Below are 18158 nucleotides of genomic sequence, written 5' to 3'. Positions count from 1 at the left end.
CGAGTAATGTGATCACAAGGCATGTGAGGGCATTACAGTGGCGCAGATTTTAGTGTTTTTGGATCATTTTAACGTTCGCAAGGGAGGAGCAGGTGTCAGTAACAGATGAACTTTATGTGGTTAAACTATAAATATGCAGTAACACATTTATATATAAAAGGTTTTTATTTCTTTTTATCCTCACGCTTCACGTGTTTATCGCGGTCAATACAGAGAACTAACGGGCTTACGAGAAACCGAGGTGTTTGAAGGGGACTGTGATCACTCATCATTTTCAGCACGTCGGACTAACAAGTCACAAAACTTTATCCCGAGACTAATAAAAGAACTGCGACGCACGTGTTTCAGCACACAGCTGGGCCGGTGCCATGGTTACTGACAACGCAGCTTTGGGGAATTGATGTACAACTAAGGTTGTCCTGTCGCACAACAACGTACATAGAGGGTGCAGGGTGCATGAAAACGCATGAGCGCACACATTTTGTGGACTTTAAAAAGCTCACACCCCCATGTTTACGCTCCGTGTTTACGCCACAATAACCTGTCTGCTGTTCAGGCTCGGTCACGTTACGTGACCGGTTCTTGTTTTTATCTCGCGGAGGCTTCTTTCCCGAAGTGCGACTATTCGTGATCAGTTTAGAAGTCTGTGTCTCGCTCCGGCAGCTCAGCGCTTGCACAGCAAACACGAGCTGTGAAGTTTTGTAGCCCATAAAACTAGATGCAAAACCGCTGCATCTGAGGATCATTATTCTACCTCGCTCCACGCGCCTGCGTCTGCTCCTTTGCATTTTGCGCACGAATCACGTTTCAGCAGCCTGGTCAAAATGGCCTGGACTTAGTCGCCATAGAAGCAGCGTCGATAGCTGCAATATTACAGACAAGGTCTAATTACCGGACTTTGTGCTGGTGCAGCCTACACGTGAGTCGGAAGCTGTTCCCAACCGGAGGCGCGCGTGCGCTCTAACCACAGAGCCGACGGCTTTGCAAAGTGGCAGCTCAGGGAACTATAGACATCAGTCTGACGCGCAGCTCCACTGGAGGACACGCACTGTGCATTATCTGCCTCAGCCGTCCACGCGTGGGTCGTTGGAATAACAAACATTCCCAAAAGAAGCTCAGAAGAAGCAAAGAACCAGCAGAGGAGAGATGGATGAACGAATACCGCATTTACAGGACAGACAGTTCATGGAGCACGCGGATTTCTTGGGGTGAGTATCGCTTTTGGCAAACTCTGTCAAAGTATGCCTAATAAACTGTCATGATGACCTGGTGAATAATCTGACACTTTCCCCGTGTCCGTAGGGTGGATTACCCCTCACTCTACATGTGTAAATCCAAAAGAGGAATAAAGCGAGAGGATGGTGGGAAGGTGCGCGCGTTGTTTTTTAAAAAAAAAAAAATATTATTCTAATATGTAGCTTGTTTTCACAGTTGTTCCTTAAAAATACCACAAATGATATGAAACACACTGTAACTAGTGTTATAGTGTTACTAGCGTGTTCCTGTTCTGATTAATTAAACACTCGTATTTTGTCAGCAGGACGCATACAAGTTACCACACCGGTTGATAGAGAAGAAGCGGAGAGACAGAATCAACGAATGTATAGGGCAGCTGAAGGATTTGTTACCCGAACATCTCAAGCTGTCGGTGAGATCACGAAATCATGAAAAGTTTTATACGTGCTCAGGACATGGCTTTACATGACAGAGACCTCGTAAACAGCCAAACACAACCTCTGATTTTCTCCACAGACGCTCGGGCACTTGGAGAAGGCAGTCGTCCTGGAGTTAACGCTGAAACACTTAAACGCGCTGACTGCTGTCACTGAGCAGCAGCACCAGAAGATTATTGCTTTGCAGAATGGTAAGATGAACGAACTCAATATACATAAAGTTTTGTAAAGAAACTGCACTTCTTGACAATAATTAAATGGATATGGGTTTTTATCATTTAACTGACCGGATTTGGGGAAACTTTATTAATCTCCTTTTTAAAATAGCAGAACGAGCAGAATTGAAGAAAGAGGAGCTAGAGTAGACTCAGCTTGGATGCTTTATTGTGTATTTCAAGATTCTTCCTATTAATACCGCATCTGTTCACTTTGTCTGAGTCGCTAGCCTCGTCTCGTCACTAGTTATGATGAGCATCTTACAGAATAATGATCTGTTACTCTTCAAACTCCTTGCTTCGCAGGAGACCGGTCGATGAAATCTTCCATTCACACTGATCTGGATGCGTTCCACTCCGGATTCCAGGCCTGTGCCAAAGAGGTCCTGCAATACCTGAGTCAGTTTGAGAACTGGACAGCACGGGAGCAGAGGTGCGCGCAGCTGATCAACCACCTTCACAAGGTGCTGGCGCAGTTCCAGCCCGGCGCGCAGCCACTACAACACCAGCTGCCCGCCGGGGACGCACAGGATGGTCAGAAATCTGACAGCCAAGCCAACTGTGTCCCCGTCATCCAGAGGACCCAGGGTGGAGAGCTCAACGAGAATGACACAGACACGGACAGTGGATACGGGGGCGAGGCAGAAAAGAGCGATGGCAAAGATAAAGAATGTGAGCGCAATAAGGCGCAGGGACCAAAGGCAGTGAAAATCAAGCAAGAGTTCGGAGATGAGCGGGCTGCCAAAAAACCAAAGATGAGCTGGCCTGTGAACGGGGCAGGGGGCGCAGACCTCACCAGGCCCGACGTGGCGTTTATGAACTCTCTGATGGGAATAAGCAGTGTGGGACAGCAGACACCGATTTGCATGCCTTTCTACTTCATTAACCCCTCAGCCGCTGCTTCTTACATGCCTTTTTTCGACAAGAACAACATTGAAAAGTACATGTACCCTGCGGCGGCCGCCCTTGCTTCCCCTTTCCCTTGGCTATATCCCGCTCACGCCTCAGCGGCGGCGGCGGCGGCCGCTGCTGCCGCGTTCCCCGGCCTGTCTGCGCACTTTGGAGCCGCTTCTCAGTCCAAGGACTCACCCTCTCTAGACACCGACGGGTCACTCGAGGCTGACGAGGGCTCACCTGAGGAGCGCGAGGAGAGTCCCGCTAGTGACGACGGAGAGGGTGACGTAGGCGACACGTCCCACGAGAGCAAGAGTAGCTCACACGACCAGTTTTCTGGGTGTCAGAGGAGCTAATTAGTCCGTGTTACCTCTCTGCGCATTCTCGAGGAGTTTATGTATCTTCATTTTTTTTAAATAATTAGGCTAGTTTTAAACGGGGTTTCACAGGAGAGTTGCTCGTGTACAATATCTTGGCGAAAGAGAGGACAGTTGTGACGGCGCGTGCCTTTTGCACTTATGCTAGATTAAACAATCTGAATGATTATCGACAATGATTGACACTACACGGCCGTGTTGTGCTGGAGTTAGTTTTTTTATCCTCTTTGATAAACTATTTTGACATGGCAGCATTGGTGCCAAAACTTTGAGTACTGCAGCAGTGCGCAATATTCCAGTCAATGAGTCTCTTTGGATGTATGAAGTTGCAACTGACCTCTGCCAAGATTATTAATAACTTGGCTGACTCTGACTGTAAATATTATTACCTGAAAGATTCATTACCATGTAAATGTGTACTAAATGGGGCCTATAAAATGGGTGGTCCTGGAAGTGCATCTATCCCCAACTTTGCATGGGTAAGCTGGGAGGCACATTACTGTACCTCCTGAGAACTGAAACGCATCCCCCTTTCAGAACATACACAGACAGCATCTCCATCATACACAACACATATAAAAGTCTCATGTTTTAATAAAACATTTGTAATACATTCACGGGAGAGGTGTTATGCATAAATTCCTTCATTTCACTCCCACTAAAGTTACTCTGGTTTCCGTTGCTTTCTGTATCCTTGTGGCAAAAAAAGAAATAAAAAGAAGAAAGAAACAGATGTAATAAAACCATTAATGGAGAGACAAAGCCTTCATTCATAAGGATTTGCTTGACCAGCATATTGTACATCCCCTGACTGAAGCATTTCTGCACAGAGATGCAGTGACCTTCTGTACCTCCAGGAAACATTGTAGGATAGCACCTTAAAGATCTTTGATATTGAATGTACCTGTATTTTCCCAGCTGTTAAAGTTTGTATGTAGAATGGCATTGCTCTTTGAGTTACTCTTTTAAGTGCACTTTTTCTGCTTTTACCCACTCCACCCTGAAAAGTCACCTCATCATTAAAGTAAATCATTATAGTTCTCTTTGAACCTTTCTATTGTGTTGTCTTGAAATTTAAAAAAAAAAAAAGATTTTGTTCCATCAATGAAAAGAGATATTGGATATTTTGTGATGATTCCATGCAGTAAAGTGGGAGTTAACCAAGTTGCCAGATTTTACAAAAAACTGATTTCTAGCTCTTTCAGGGGTTAAAATCACAATCAAGTTTGAAAACCCTGAACCCAACTACACATCAGGTCATCATCTGGGATACTGTGCTATCATCATGTAAAACCATAGTTTTTTTTTTAGTTTTTTTTTTTAAATGGTCTAAAACTGGGAAAGAAAGTCTGGTCATTTTAAGAACTTTATCCTGGCCTCTTTTTTATAAATAATTCCCACTAAGTATAGTGCTGTTCTGCTTTTTCAGATTTCTCATTGTATTTCGCCTACATGACATTGCTTTTGTAGTTTTCCTCAGCTGGGTTTTTGCCTCAGATCTGTTATCAGCTGTTCTATAAAGTGGCATGTGTGTTTGTAAATAGGTTTTTGTGAATATATCAAGAAGTATACATGTCTTTGTCAATGTTGTAGAAGTCTATGGATTTTTTTTTAAAGACTTAACTGAGCAACTGTTGCACATTTCGTTAATGCTTTACACATATGCTGTTCTAAATTATTGCTGATGAGTTGTAAAATAAATATCAAAATCTGAACATTGCAGATTACTTATTATTCTACACCAGTTTTTCATGTCTTCACAGTCTTACGTGCAATAAAATCCAGCTTCGGTCATTGTCTATTAATAAGCAACAAGTACATACACGTGTAACATAGGTCACGAGAAACAATACAAAATATTGGACAGCATTAGTATAATGGGATTAATGAATAATAAAAATATTAGAAGTTCAATGGGTGGAATGTAATGCTACACATCAGCTGACAGGTCACAGCAGAGGAATGTACAGTAAGCCAAGGCTTTAAACAAAAGTCATGTGATAAAAGGGGTGATGAAGTGAGATTATAGTCTGTCTGTACAGGCTGAAGAAAAACAGGGGGCCCTCATTCCAACCTGTCAAAAGCTTTAAACAAGGTTAAAACCCGTCTTTGTTGTTGCCGTTAATTGGCTTGTCGCAATATCATTTTAATATTAACATGGCATTCCAGTTTCTCACCTTTTTTTTTTTTTTTTGAAGCAATCTTGGTAACGGTATAAACAAGTTCATTATACATGTTCCATCATTGTTGATGGAATAAGACCCACAACAACAACAAAATTCAAAAAAAGTCATTATTATGGTACAAAAAAGAAAAACCCTTGAAAGTTTAGATTGTTTTTGGTGAAATGAAGTTTCACCAAAAACATACTTTTTCTAAACAGCTCATTTTCATATTCTAACATTATTCTTTTTCCTCACTGCATTCTTTTGCATGTAAACATACCCAACTCCTGAGCATTTCCCACCATGTTTGCCTCAATTACAAAGTAAATGTCTCCCCCTACTGGTGAAAAGCGGAAACACTATACAACGTAGTACATAATCTTTTTCATTTACACCCATGGGCTGTTTTTAACACTTACATCAAGCACCAGCGACACATTTAATTTTGTCAGATGGTTTATTGAACCATGCAATCCATGTCATATCAGCAACCTGTTACAGCCATACATCTGTCAACACTTTGCAGTATATTAAGGCAGAGAAGAAGAAGAAAAAACAACAACAAAAAACAGGTTATGTACAGTCGACATCTTACGCTTTTCTAGAAGATATGCAGCTGTAAACAACGACCGTAACTATGAGACAGTACTGATCCAACCTACAGTATAAATGTGCTGCATGACAAGTAATAAATCTAAACTAATGTTTACTTCATTTTACAGCACTACTGTTATGGTGACAATAATACACCAAGGGGAAAAAAAGCATGAAAACTAATGTACTTTCCTTCCACAGGGACACAAAAAAACAAAACAAACAAAAAAACAACAACTATAGAAAAAAAAATACTATATACTCTTTGCTGCTGTGCCGTTTTAGCTTCTCTCACTAATATCTACTCACATTTGGTCTAAACTGGCTCATTCCTTAAATGGCCCCACTAAAGATTTACTGTACATTATTTGAATACACCCACTGTGGAATTGATATAAGGCACTTTGATGTAATTAGCAGCTGGACTACAACCCAAGGAGTTCACACGTTTGTGTTCGCGTGCACACACACACACACACACACACACACACACACACTTTACTACTTAATAAGGGCTTCATACCTTGGCTATTTTGATGCGCATAGTTACAAACAAACTCTAATAGACACACTAGCTTAGCTGGAACTATCCACCCTATTACTACATGCCTCCATTTTCAGATATAACTAACAGATTAAATGGAGTGTGGTTGCTGTGCACATTCATATATGGACAACATAATCATGCATCAAGACCTGCCTATCTTTGGCCACATGATAATCAAGAAAAACAAGCATAACACATTTGGCAAAAATATAGTGTGAGGACACAAAATGAAGAAAAAAAACAAACAAAAAACAAAAATCAGTGTAAAAGGATTAATAACACCATTTCAGTGTGCAGATATTACTGCAGGAATGAGGAACAGCATTGGTATGACGGTAAATGCACCGCTTGGTAATAAAATATACTAATCCACTAAATAAAGATGAAAAGTAAGAAAACATATTTACAATAAGCCATCATTTTGGTGCATACAGAATGCAACATTCTACAGTAAGGAAAGCATTTGTGCATAGTTTTAATTTGAACAAAGATCGCAGGAATAGATTCTGATATGCAAAATGATGGATTGTTCACAATTTTACTCTAAGTAGATCCTTCACTTATTTAAGAATCAGCTGATTTTAAAGACACAAGGTTCATAGGTTCACATACCCAAAATTCCAAAGGCAATAGTTTTGATTCACCATGCTATGCAGAAAACAATAAACATCATTCAGCAGGTACTGAAGTGAGAGTACATCAGGTGGATATGTTTATAACAAAAAGCCAGATGTTTACATGGTAATTTATTGGTTCTGTTATCATTTTTTTTTCATGCCATAGCTGCTAACCATTTCTCATTCCTACCAAGTGCTCCATGCCTTTTAGTCAAAGATTACATCTTCAAAGTAAAGGTTGCCTTAATTGAGAAAAAAAACAAAAACAGTGCATAGTAGTGTGCTACGGAGGCATTCTGTACTAAAATATCAACTTACAAAACTGTTCTGGGGTGAAACTGGCTGTTGGCACGGGGGCAAGATGTGTTGCTTCCACAGCAGAACCGTCTCACACATAGATCCCTTCTGGGTTCAGACCAGAGCTGAGAGGACTGTGAAGGGCCCGGAGATGATTGGGCATTGGGTGGGTTGACACAGGGCGCTTTAACGAGCCAGACAGGGGCACTAAATCTAACAACAAATATAAAAACATCACCAAAATGAGAAACAATAATTATCAAGAGCATTTCAAAATTTTAATAATAAAAGCATTGGACTGTGGCAAGCGGCATCAAAGACTAACATTTAGCTTTTTTTTTTTTAATTGAAAACTTGATTTATGATCAACTAATGCCCCAAAGCTTATGAATAAATGCAAATTTTAATGGTGAGATTTCCAAATGACAACCATTAGTTAAAAACATACACATGCTGATGATGTAATGCAGTGTAATTTTGCTAAACGGGCACCAGGGGGCAGGATTGGGCCATGCAAAGAATCAGCCAGTGCAGTTAATTTTAATGGCCAGGAACTAAACCTTTGTTGATTTACACTCTGCACTGAAGGTTACAAGAAGATCATCATCAACCCTCCATTATTACTTTTCATAATGAGAAACTATTACCATGAAGTGCATCTAAGAGATCCAATGGTGTAAACAGTTCAATTCAATTAGCACAAATCCAATGTGGCATACATTATTACACCATCAGTATAACCAAACTATATAACCAGCTTCACTATATGCACAGTAAATGGAATTCATTCAGATGAATGACTTCATTTAAATAAAGCGATTCAATATTCAGTATTAATAAACGGAAATCCAGGTTTTTATTTACTTAAAAATAAATGCTCAGTTTTTAAGGAGGTGTGAATGTGGAGTACCAAAATCATTCCTATGCATGAGAATAAAGGCTTAATTATTATCATATTTATGCCTTTGCATTTATACATTTGGTTCTGAGGTTGTTTTTTTAATGTTTTTACAAAGGCTGAATTGCAAAACTTAAGAGTTATATCCAACTGTGGGTTGGTATCGTAAAGTTTTTAACAACTAGCTGGATGATGGTTCATTTCCTTTGTTGCATTACTTTCTCACTGAGTGCTCTTAATTTATGTGTCAGCTGTCTGACGGTTTCTTGTAGGATGAGATAGCTTTGGTCCAATGACCCACCACAGAAACCTCTGAAGATGTGAAGGAGTCAAGAATAAATAAACGTAGCAAACAACTGATACTAGGTCTCCCTTTATCCAGACTGATGTGAAGATTAAAACTGCCACTGAAGGGGGTAATAAACTAGGTCTGAGCCCTTTACCTACCACAGTTTTCAGCAGGATAATCTCTCTCTCTTTCTCTCACGCAAACATACACTTAAGCTTTTATCCTACATAATAAAGAACTCTCACTCTTGCTCCCTATGAACATACATGGGCATACTGAGCTCCCTAGCAACCTTGCCTTGAGCCTTTGCCTTCCCAGTTTAACGAGTCAGTTGATGGGACAAGGTGAGGGAGAGCCATCGAGATACTTTTTTCTACCTACCAGTAATCTAATTTGAATCCCTAAAACCAAGTCTCGGCCCTCAGCAGTTAGTCTCTACCTGCTGGTCCAAGGTGAATACAATCCCTACAGTTTACAATGAGATTAAGCTCAAAGAAAACAAACACTTAAACACACAGCAGAGTCATTTTCACTCAGCATGCTGTTAAGACACGAGGCAGCAGAATAATGAGCACCTTGATGGAACAGACTGACTGTATTAATGCACAGGCAAACTCAATCTCAGCTTTCTTACTTCATTAAAAGAAAAAAAAAAAAAAAAAAAAAAGATCACATGTTAAGCATGTGAAAAACCACCAAAGGCACGCTGCAATTTGACATACCATTAGCTCAAAGAAACCACTGTTACAGACTCCACACTTTGGCTAAAAAAAAAAAGCATCCATATTGCAATACGGAGTTGTAGTTACATATTTTACTCCAAAGAAAACTTCCCAGAAGACCCGAAACAGCTACTTATTCAATGTTTGGAAGAAAATTTCAATACCTATACCGGGGCTGTTGTGGGTACTTCCTTCCTCAGCAGGTTCAGCTGGCAGTACAGTGACCTTGGTGCCAGTCTGCTTGATGAACTGCTGCAGGTTAACCTGCCTCAGCTCCTTGGTCAGCTGCTCCAGGTCATGCTGCATGTCCTTCAATAAAAAAACGCAGCAGTGGGAGAAATTATTTTTCAGAAGACCGCAAAGCATTACCAGCAGCTTCAGACAGCTTCTTTTTCCATGAAAAGTTCAGACAAATGCTCAAAATGTTTGACTAATTAAAAAAAAAAAAAAAAAAAAAAAAAAAAAACACACACAACAAAAAAACCATCACATAGAACAACAGCACTTGTTTGTTATCTGTGGTTTGTTATCAGTGTTTCCTATTGATTCTAAATTGAGTGAGTAATACTCAGCACTCCTCTATCACTGTTCCTCACAGCTTAGAGGAACAGTGCTAAAGAAGAGCTTGCTGATAGAGTTGTGTTATAATTACATCATTCTGCAGCAGTGTTTTCATAGAAAGTTTGCACACTGCATTCAAATCAGTCACCTGCAATTTCTTGCTACTCTGTCCAAGCGACCTGTCCACAGCTTTGCAACTGCTCTCCAGCTGGACAGCCTGTCTTTCTTGGGCCTTCAATTCTGATTTGATCCTAAGGACCTGAGCCCGAGCCTCAGCCTCACTGACCCACTGGGTCTCCTGCCGCTCTCTCTGCAGTTTCTCTTCTTCCAGGCCTGCCTCTACACCCTGAAGGTGGAAGAAAAAGAAAGAAACTAAACTACTCAGGAAAAGGAAGGAAGAAAAGATGACTAGAAAGTCTGTAAAACCTTTGAAACAATGATAAAAACGTATTTTCTGCCCACAAATCCAATCTAACAAAAAAAGCTCCCACATACAACACACCTGCACCATTGCCAGTTTCTCCTCAATCTCCAGTTCACAGCTCTGCAGACGCCCACGAAGCTCCTGCAGCCTTTCCTCCAGCTGTCTCTCACTTTCAAGCTCAATTTGTAGCTCAGTGGCCCAAAACTCCTCTTCCTCCATCTCCACCTCATTCTTCCTCAGGTACTTCTCCAACCTCAGGATCTCCTCTATTAACCCTCCACCTACACCTGGGTTCCCAGCGCACCCTTCACCTCGCCCCCCTCGTCCTTCAGCCCAGACTTGAAGTTCAGCTTCATAGGCCTCAAGCTTTTTTTCCAACACGTTGAGAGTCTCTCTCTGCAGACCGACCAGCCTGACAAGATCTTCCATGCGGCAGGCCCAAAGGCTGGGGGACGTGGTCCCGATAGTGGGTCCAGCATGGTGAAGACCTCCTCCATTTCCTAGAAGAAGCCTTCGTTTGGCTTCGGCTTCACCAATCCGGCCTCCGCTCAGTATCTCCCTAAGGCTTCTGGGTGCACCAGTGAATGTAAGAGACTTGCGGCGGGGTTCACGGCGGCGAAGGGAGCGATCATTGGGATGACGAAGCTTTGCAAGCGGAGGGAGGCTTTGTCGATGCAAACCGCGTTCTGGCCCCCTGAGAGGGGGCCCTTCTGAGGGGGGTCTTTCAGTCAGTGAAGGGCCTGTGCGGTGCAGGATCAGCTGGACATCACCAGCATACTGGCCCCAAGTGTTCAGGGAAGCCACGGGGCTTTCGTGAGGGGCTAAGTGACGCTCAGTGTCGCGCCATTTTTCTACAAGAGTGTATCTTCCAGTGCGACCTGAAAACAACACAGTATAGCACATTTACATTTACGTGACAACTGCTGCTAGAAAAAAAATCTCTAAAACAAAGTCATAGAAATGCAGTTGTGATGTGATCAACATACACCAAACATTAACTAAGAAAACTTGGGTCCTAATATTCAACTGGATGTTGAGACGACAAAGTCTGAAAGATGTGCGTCTAGCATTCAAACTCCAGAGATCCCATTCTGATCAGGTATCTGTGGGAAATGCTGGAAAAACTACCTTATGAACCTAAAGACCTGCCACCAGCAAACCAGTGCCAAGAGTCCCACTTTCACACCATATTCTGGCAGGACAAGGGAGACCTACAAATATTATGCAAGTGGTTTTAATTGATTGGTGTTTACAATCTTTCCAACCTTTAAACCATTAGCACACACAGATTAGAATGATGACCTCATTGGAATGATTTTTCTGGCTGCATTAACAATAACAGTTAACAATTTCACCCAGCTTATTTACATGGTTTCTGAAACACCTTATAGTGGTTTTTATAACTGCAGCAAGAGCATTGAGTCTCACACTATAGAGTACAGTCTGAACATACTGTAAAAATACTGTCTGGAATACAGAACATTCAGCCTAAACAGGATGCGAGCTGCACAGATCTGCATTGTTGGGGTGTTATTAAGCGATTTCAGCTCAATGAGTAATTCTTTCACAGTACATTTCATTCAATGATTATAACAAAGAAACTGCTTTCTGCTGTTTAGGGAAAACGTAGACACAACACTTAGTAGTAGAGTGCAGACAGAAAAGGTTTAAGTACCAGATCAATACTGATGTCTGATCACTTAACATGGCGTTAAAAAGCAAAGGAGGGGGCTCAGAAGTGCTGCTTTCTCAGTTTGGCAGGAGACTGAGGGATGAGTCAGACTTTCCTTCCTCCCCCTCCTCCTACCCTGGGCTTTGTGGAGAGTGATGTCAATACAGTATGCTCAAGTGCCCCTATTCTTGCAGGAACCATATGGAAAGAGAGAGTAGGGTGTTGAGATTTAAGGAAGTACCAATGAAGCCTATGACCCACTACATCTCTGCAGGGACTTAGCATGTAGGCAGGAGAGTCTGTTTTTTCACTTCATTAGGACTTACTTGGCATTTAGGGGATTTAAACCAAGATTAAAGCTTTGTGGGTTGGCTAACGCATAAAAATACACTTGATGAAAGTTAATGTCTGTTCAGTGTTTGTGGTATTAAAAAAATATTTGTAAACTATTCAACCATTGGGCCAACATGTATAAGAAAAAGAATTTATTAATATTAGCCAATTATCAGTGTCTTTTTACAGCAGGTGTAACCTTTCATGTTTTCATGATGACATTTGTGTGCAGAAATCAGTTACTTACTGATGCATGACAATACTAATACATTCACACTACTTGAATCATTTTGAATGAACTTCTTTAGGTGTGCTTATTGTAGCTTTCATAAAATAGGGATTATTTACCTATGGCCTGTGCCAGAGCAATCACCACTTCCTGGCAGGTGGTTGCCTCAGTGACCCCACAGACAACCCTCTGGACTCCATCCACCCATACCTTGAGCTCCATGCTGGGTCAGAAGCAAGGGGGCCGGGTGCTGCGTGCTGGCCCCAACATTACTGAAGGTGGCAATGGCAGGGCAGCGGAAGCCCCTCTGATTAATTCGCTGTGGAGAGAACAAGGGGAAACAGGAAGTCTTTAGTCTGCATGTACTCAAGGCCAAAGGTGTATACTTCCTACTTGTTAACAAGAACCCAGTTGAGAAGGGAAAAATAATAATGTGGAGGTAGAGTGGCGCTATTTTCGCAGTAGGTTAAGGTAAGAAATAATCCAGTGAGAGTGACTCAAAGAGACTGGCATGCCAGGGCCAGCTGGCCATAACGCTGTTGTTTTGTTCTTCTCTATGAATAGGTACATGTCTGTTGGGGGTGCAGGAAGAGAGTGCCAGGAGACATTCCCAAGGCCAGTTCCTGCTTTTGTACAGCTGCGACGAAAGAAAGATTAACTCAGTTAGCAGGGTGGACAGAAACAGAGAAGGAATGTAAATGTAATTTAAAACAAAGGAAAGAAAGAATTACAACACAGGGGAGTAGAGATTCGTTTTGGATGCGTGCTCACGGTTCTGTAAAATGGCCGTGGCATGTATATCGTATTGACAGAATCCCTTATTCTCCACTGTGGAACAATACAGCAAAATACAAGAAAAGATGTATCCTCGTGAAGTTTGTTTAATATTAACATTGACTGATTTATACCAACAGCTATGTGGCTATGCCTATGAAAGCTGGTTACTTACACAAAAATGTAAATAACCAGTGACAAAACACCACACAAGAAACAAGAATCTACATGGAGGCATCTGTCGACATGCACTTCAAGGACAGCAACCGAATGAATGCATACTTTCTCTGCAGACCTGTATCACTCTCCATGAATCTAACCTTCAATGCACCTACACTACTGTGTCAAAAGGTTCTTTTGTTCACCCCCCGCCCCGCCGTTAAACCTCCTGTACGCCCCACATATCCCCTGTCCACAACCACAAAGTCACCATCGCCAATAGTTTTTCTAAATATGGTCAAGACGTTGTGCAGTGCTACAAGGTATGGTATGCAAGAATAGAGAAACAGAAGTAGACTTTTTAATAATATTTACTGTTTTAAAAGATGGTCCTCAAAGCCTATCAGAAATTTAAGTTGATATTTTTAAAATGATTGTTTTTAGAAATTTAAAAACAGCCAAAGTGTTGGATTAAAAAAAAATTTAAAAAAATCTTTTAATCCTCCAATTTTCATAATACTGACTGAAGAATTTTCTACCTATCTGCAATACAAAAAGCAGAAAAGCAAAAACCCTAGGTAGTTTCATTGCAGTGTGTGTTATGTATGTATGTGCACTAGTGTCATCTAGTTTCAGTGCTATTATCCTTCTTTTAAAACAGAACCTAAATGGCATTACATGCTTGAAGGACGTAGAGGAACATGAATAACGGCCAACACATGCAGACGCTTAGATTTTTCTGCCATCACCCAAAAGACCTTTTTCCAGGGGGGCGTAGAAACAGTAACAGGCACTGATTAGGTCTTGATGCAAAGCAGTCATAGTGGAGCAGCCAGAGGTGATCAGCCATTCTGATTGGAAGAAAAAAAAAGAAAAAAAAACTATAGCAACACTTCCAGACTAATGGCATCTGGCTGAAAAGGATTTTAAAAAGACCACTGCATGGAACACTTTGTATTTCACTGGCATTAGAAATATCTGCTGGCTGATTCAGGGCTTCTTCTTTGCAAAAGCTCTATAAGACTCAGAGGGGAATTTACAAATGTCACTCGGTTTAGTCCAGGCTTGCAACATTTGTATTCATTACCATTAACCCAGAAAACCCAACTGATGATACAGGCACAGCGGTGCGAGGCAGAGTGCCATCCTGAGCCCTGCAAGCTCCATTCCTCTGGCCAGTCAAAGCCACAGCCTGGGGAGATGCCCGCCTGCTGATTTGGGCAGCTTGTGTTTTGCCAGAGAAGCATTTCACAAGACAGAGAAACACTCGAATTTCTGCAAATTCTGCTTAAGCCCATTTGAGCCATGATCAGCTGCATAAAAAAAACAACAACCCCAAATGACTTTAGTGACCGCTCACATTTGTTTCGGTCTGGTATTGGTTAAGTAGTCTTCTTTGAGTAGTGAGGTGTACGAGCAGAAATGAGCAGCCTGCCTGGCCGGCTGCTGATGACACTTCTCCAGACCTACAGGAGCACACCAAGCTGGCAGGGAAAAGGCTTCTACTGGCTGCTGCTGTAAACAAGCTACCATATGCTCCTGTGGGTGTTTCAGCACAACCAACACATTTCAGTAACATACAGTATACAGAAATACTGTAGGAGTTTCAATGTTAGAGCTTAAATACGGAACTGCGTCTTGGATTTACAGTCTGTCAGCCATCGCGATCTGGCAGGTGTATTGTGCATTTTATCAGTATGCTGAACAAGGAGACATCAAAGCCAGTGTGCTTCACCAAGGAAAAGGCCTGTAAAGCAGCAAAAACAAAACACAAGACTATGAAATAAAATTGTTCTTATAAAATTCCAGTTCCTGTCTATATTTGCTAACCATTGTTCAACAAGGTGGTAAACAATGCTACTAGCAGAGGTTCAGGCATTCAGGCATTATTGGAATTCGTATTCAGCATCTTTATTAATAAAGATTTATAGCAGAAGCCTTCTGAGATTTAAAACTCCCCCACACTGCTGTTAACTAAATACAATAGGATCCTTCTTACAGACTGGAGCAACAAAAGTCTTCTCTAAACCTTCCAGCCTATTACTTACCAAACTTTAATTCAAATTGCACACCCTGCAGGGAAGCATGTAATTAGTAGCAATTTATACTCTGCTGTAATTGGTAACAGACCTGTTGTGAAATAGATCACTGTGAGCAGCCAGAGACAGATGATGGTTTTATCGTGGAGGCGACTGGGTTGGAACAAACAGGAGTAATCTACTGCTTCCCTTTTAGTCAAGCGCTACAACTACATAAACAAGTATAATCCCTGGCCTTAAATCACTTGTGTGAGGCAAAAGTTTTTAATTAATGTAAGACACGCTGACATCATGGAATAATTGTGGCTAAAAGTTATCCATCTTGCACTGATGACCAGATAAAGAAGTTCCTGTTCACAGATATGCCAGCCTAGAGTGTGTACAATGTCCTGTGCAACTGTAAACATCACAGAGCATGGTAAGGACCAGAGAAAAGCCTTGATCCTGGAGAGTGAAAACTGATAACATACAGGGTATGCATTCCTGGGCTGTGAGAATCCAATAGGCCATGACTAAGAGATAAGAAAGCTATGGGGTCCTTTGCATAGTGATACTGGTGGCTATGGAAAGTACAACAGTAGGTAATGGCACCTAAATAACATGAACCTACAATAATAATAATTACAAGGTCAGAAAAATTGCGTTTGCAAGGCTCAAACTGAGGATTCCCAATTGATGGTTGTTGTCCATTTATTGCACCTATACTAAATCCGCTGAAAACGTAGCAGAAGATAATGGATTGCATTCAACATACTTATTACATGTGAAGCTTTTTAAATGTGTGTGCCTTAAGTAAATGCCCCAAGATACCAAAGTAACCCCAAAAATAAGGACAAAAATGTTTCCAGCACTTCCTCAGAATTTGTGTTTTCGCTCTGAAGATAGGAGAGTTTGGGATTAAACCCCCATCCAGTTAGGCTACACCCAGCACCCACAGCTCTTGGGATGTCTCCAGTGGCCCCTTGCCCTGGAGCTACTCCTCTCTCTTTTTTTCTGTCTGGTTGATATTAAACTATTAAGCGCTGAAGCAACCTCCCCCATTTGGGAGGTCAGTGCTGGCAGAATCTGGAACATCTGGACAGCACGTTCAGCTAGCAATAATGCCGCCTTTGTTCCCTTGCCATATTCTCTGCTCACTAGCCAGCTTTAAAGAGCCAGAGGGCCAAGCAGCAGGCTCCTGCAGCAGGGCAGCACAGCGGCGGCTCAGCGGGGCAACCAGAGGCCTTTGGCCAATTTCTTTTACATGTTACTGTGGTTTGCAAAGCTGCAGCTGTGAGTCAAACTGTTGCGTATGCGTTTATAGAACTCAAATGGTTTTTACAGGAGCAACTGAAGTGGCAGCCACGAAAAAAAATGTGCCAATTATATATATATTTTTCCAGTCTGTAGGTGGTTGTTTTCAGCCTGGTCTTCATGGTTCTTTACAGAATGCAGAAAAGACCACCAAATGACTCGATTCCGCTACAAAACCCAAGTAATGCTCCAAGGCTGCAGAGAATAAGACATTGTGCAAGTGCAACAACTCTACAGGTTGGTTCTGCTGCACTTGGTGTGTGTGTGTCAAAGTGGTTAAAGCACTGGAGCTTTAGACACAATAAACCAAGTGGCTCTATATGCAGATTATTAAATTATTAAACATGCATACATACTTTTGAGACCATACGAGCTTGACATATTTGCAGAAGAAGCTGCAGCTTACCCGATATTGTGGAAAAACCCGGGGCAAGCCAACACAACACGGGCAAACATAGACTTTGAGCACGTCACATGATTGTAACTGACAATATTTCTAAAATTCACATGAAAGAACGCAAGGAGCATTGTGAGCTGAAACACCTCAAAAACAAGCACCTTCTAGCTGCTTGTGTAGCTCGAGCTGTAGTGGGTGTTGAGTGGGAGGAAGCCCGAGAAATGGCGATAGTGGGCTGTAGTGGGTCCTGAGCAGTCTAACTAAATTCTACTACAGAAATGTTTCCGTTATCTCCGCCTTACACGCAACTACAGCGGACTCAGCTGCGGCGCAATCTGCGAATAATCAACGTTGCGTAACGGTCTTACCTTTGCTGGATTAAAGTTAGTCCTTCCTGTCCGGACCGAAGTTTAGAGGGAAAACACAGGTAGAGGAGAGAATTCCGCAAAATTCGTCCTCCTTTTTCAGCATTGCCCAGTAAATCACTACCAACGAACTGCGACAAAGTCACGTTTCGAAAACAGAAAAAAAACAGAGGCTTAGGAAACCCACCGAAAACAGATGAACTGTCGCTTCAATCCGCGGTCCGAAAGTTTGTGTCAGTCCTCTCTAGGCACACAGTCTTTTGCGGTCTCACCAATAAGCTGCGGAAAAAGCCCCTCTCCCCCGTTTCATTACTCCTGCTGGAGTCGCATTGGAACTGGGACGCACCGCAAGGCATTGTGGACTGTTTTAAAGCTGCAATACACTGTGAGGGGGAGGATGACTTCCAGCCAACTTTTACAGATCCGCAGACTTTTTAAAAGAAGAAGAAAGATACCATGCAGGGTTTTCTTACATAAGGAAATACTGGGATAAGGGGGGATGTCGCGTAGGCTGTGACTGAAAATCTGCCCGTGAGAGAGCGAAAAAGCTTTGAACTACAGTTAGACTGCACCAAAAGAGTGAAAATAGACATTTAAACACCATCGTGTTTTACTTCCAGTTCT

At 41.9% G+C, this 18158-nt stretch overlaps 2 protein-coding genes across 3 annotated transcripts; one reads left to right on the top strand and one right to left on the bottom strand.

Annotated features, from left to right (window-relative positions):
• Positions 1-137: 137 nt before the first annotated feature.
• On the top strand, positions 138-4874 carry bhlhe41 (basic helix-loop-helix family, member e41). Its single transcript, XM_085461482.1, has 5 exons — positions 138-1208; positions 1303-1369; positions 1541-1648; positions 1753-1864; positions 2195-4874. The coding sequence occupies exons 1-5, from the start codon at positions 1147-1149 to the stop codon at positions 3136-3138; spliced, it is 1293 nt and encodes a 430-aa protein (XP_085317608.1). The 5' UTR covers positions 138-1146; the 3' UTR covers positions 3139-4874.
• An 888-nt stretch (positions 4875-5762) lies between these two features.
• On the bottom strand, positions 5763-17873 carry rassf8a (Ras association domain family member 8a). Of its 2 annotated transcripts, none has more exons than XM_085461479.1 (6): positions 17538-17873; positions 12627-12826; positions 10352-11151; positions 9998-10195; positions 9453-9597; positions 5763-7592 (listed from the first exon to the last, which is right to left on the bottom strand). In XM_085461479.1, exons 2-6 carry the CDS (start codon positions 12727-12729, stop codon positions 7471-7473), a joined length of 1368 nt encoding a protein of 455 aa, XP_085317605.1. In that variant the 5' UTR covers positions 12730-12826; positions 17538-17873; the 3' UTR covers positions 5763-7470. The 2 variants fall into 2 exon arrangements, with proteins under 2 accessions (XP_085317605.1, XP_085317606.1); XM_085461480.1 differs by having other exon boundaries at positions 17722-17873.
• Between the last annotated feature and the right edge of the window lie 285 nt (positions 17874-18158).

Source organism: Copadichromis virginalis, linkage group LG7, assembly GCF_057382275.1.
Source record: "Copadichromis virginalis isolate Kocher_CV1m ecotype Utaka linkage group LG7, C_Virginalis_male_GT1.1, whole genome shotgun sequence".
Lineage (NCBI taxonomy): Eukaryota > Metazoa > Chordata > Actinopteri > Cichliformes > Cichlidae > Copadichromis > Copadichromis virginalis.
Note: the sequence above shows the minus strand (reverse complement) of the source record. Positions and strands in the feature narration are given on the sequence as shown.

Bases quoted from the DNA above. Each gene is read 5' to 3' on its own strand.
- bhlhe41 (XM_085461482.1), top strand. From the start codon at position 1,147: ATGGATGAACGAATACCGCATTTACAGGACAGACAGTTCATGGAGCAC. The intron at 1,209-1,302 runs GTGAGTATCGCT...CCGTGTCCGTAG, and splicing joins GAGCACGCGGATTTCTTGGG to GGTGGATTACCCCTCACTCT. The intron at 1,649-1,752 runs GTGAGATCACGA...TTTTCTCCACAG, and splicing joins CCGAACATCTCAAGCTGTCG to ACGCTCGGGCACTTGGAGAA.
- rassf8a (XM_085461479.1), bottom strand. From the start codon at position 12,729: ATGGAGCTCAAGGTATGGGTGGATGGAGTCCAGAGGGTTGTCTGTGGG. The intron at 11,152-12,626 runs GTAAATAATCCC...TGTTGTTTTCAG, and splicing joins TGCTCTGGCACAGGCCATAG to GTCGCACTGGAAGATACACT. The intron at 7,593-9,452 runs GTATTGAAATTT...ATTTGTTGTTAG, and splicing joins CCACAACAGCCCCGGTATAG to ATTTAGTGCCCCTGTCTGGC.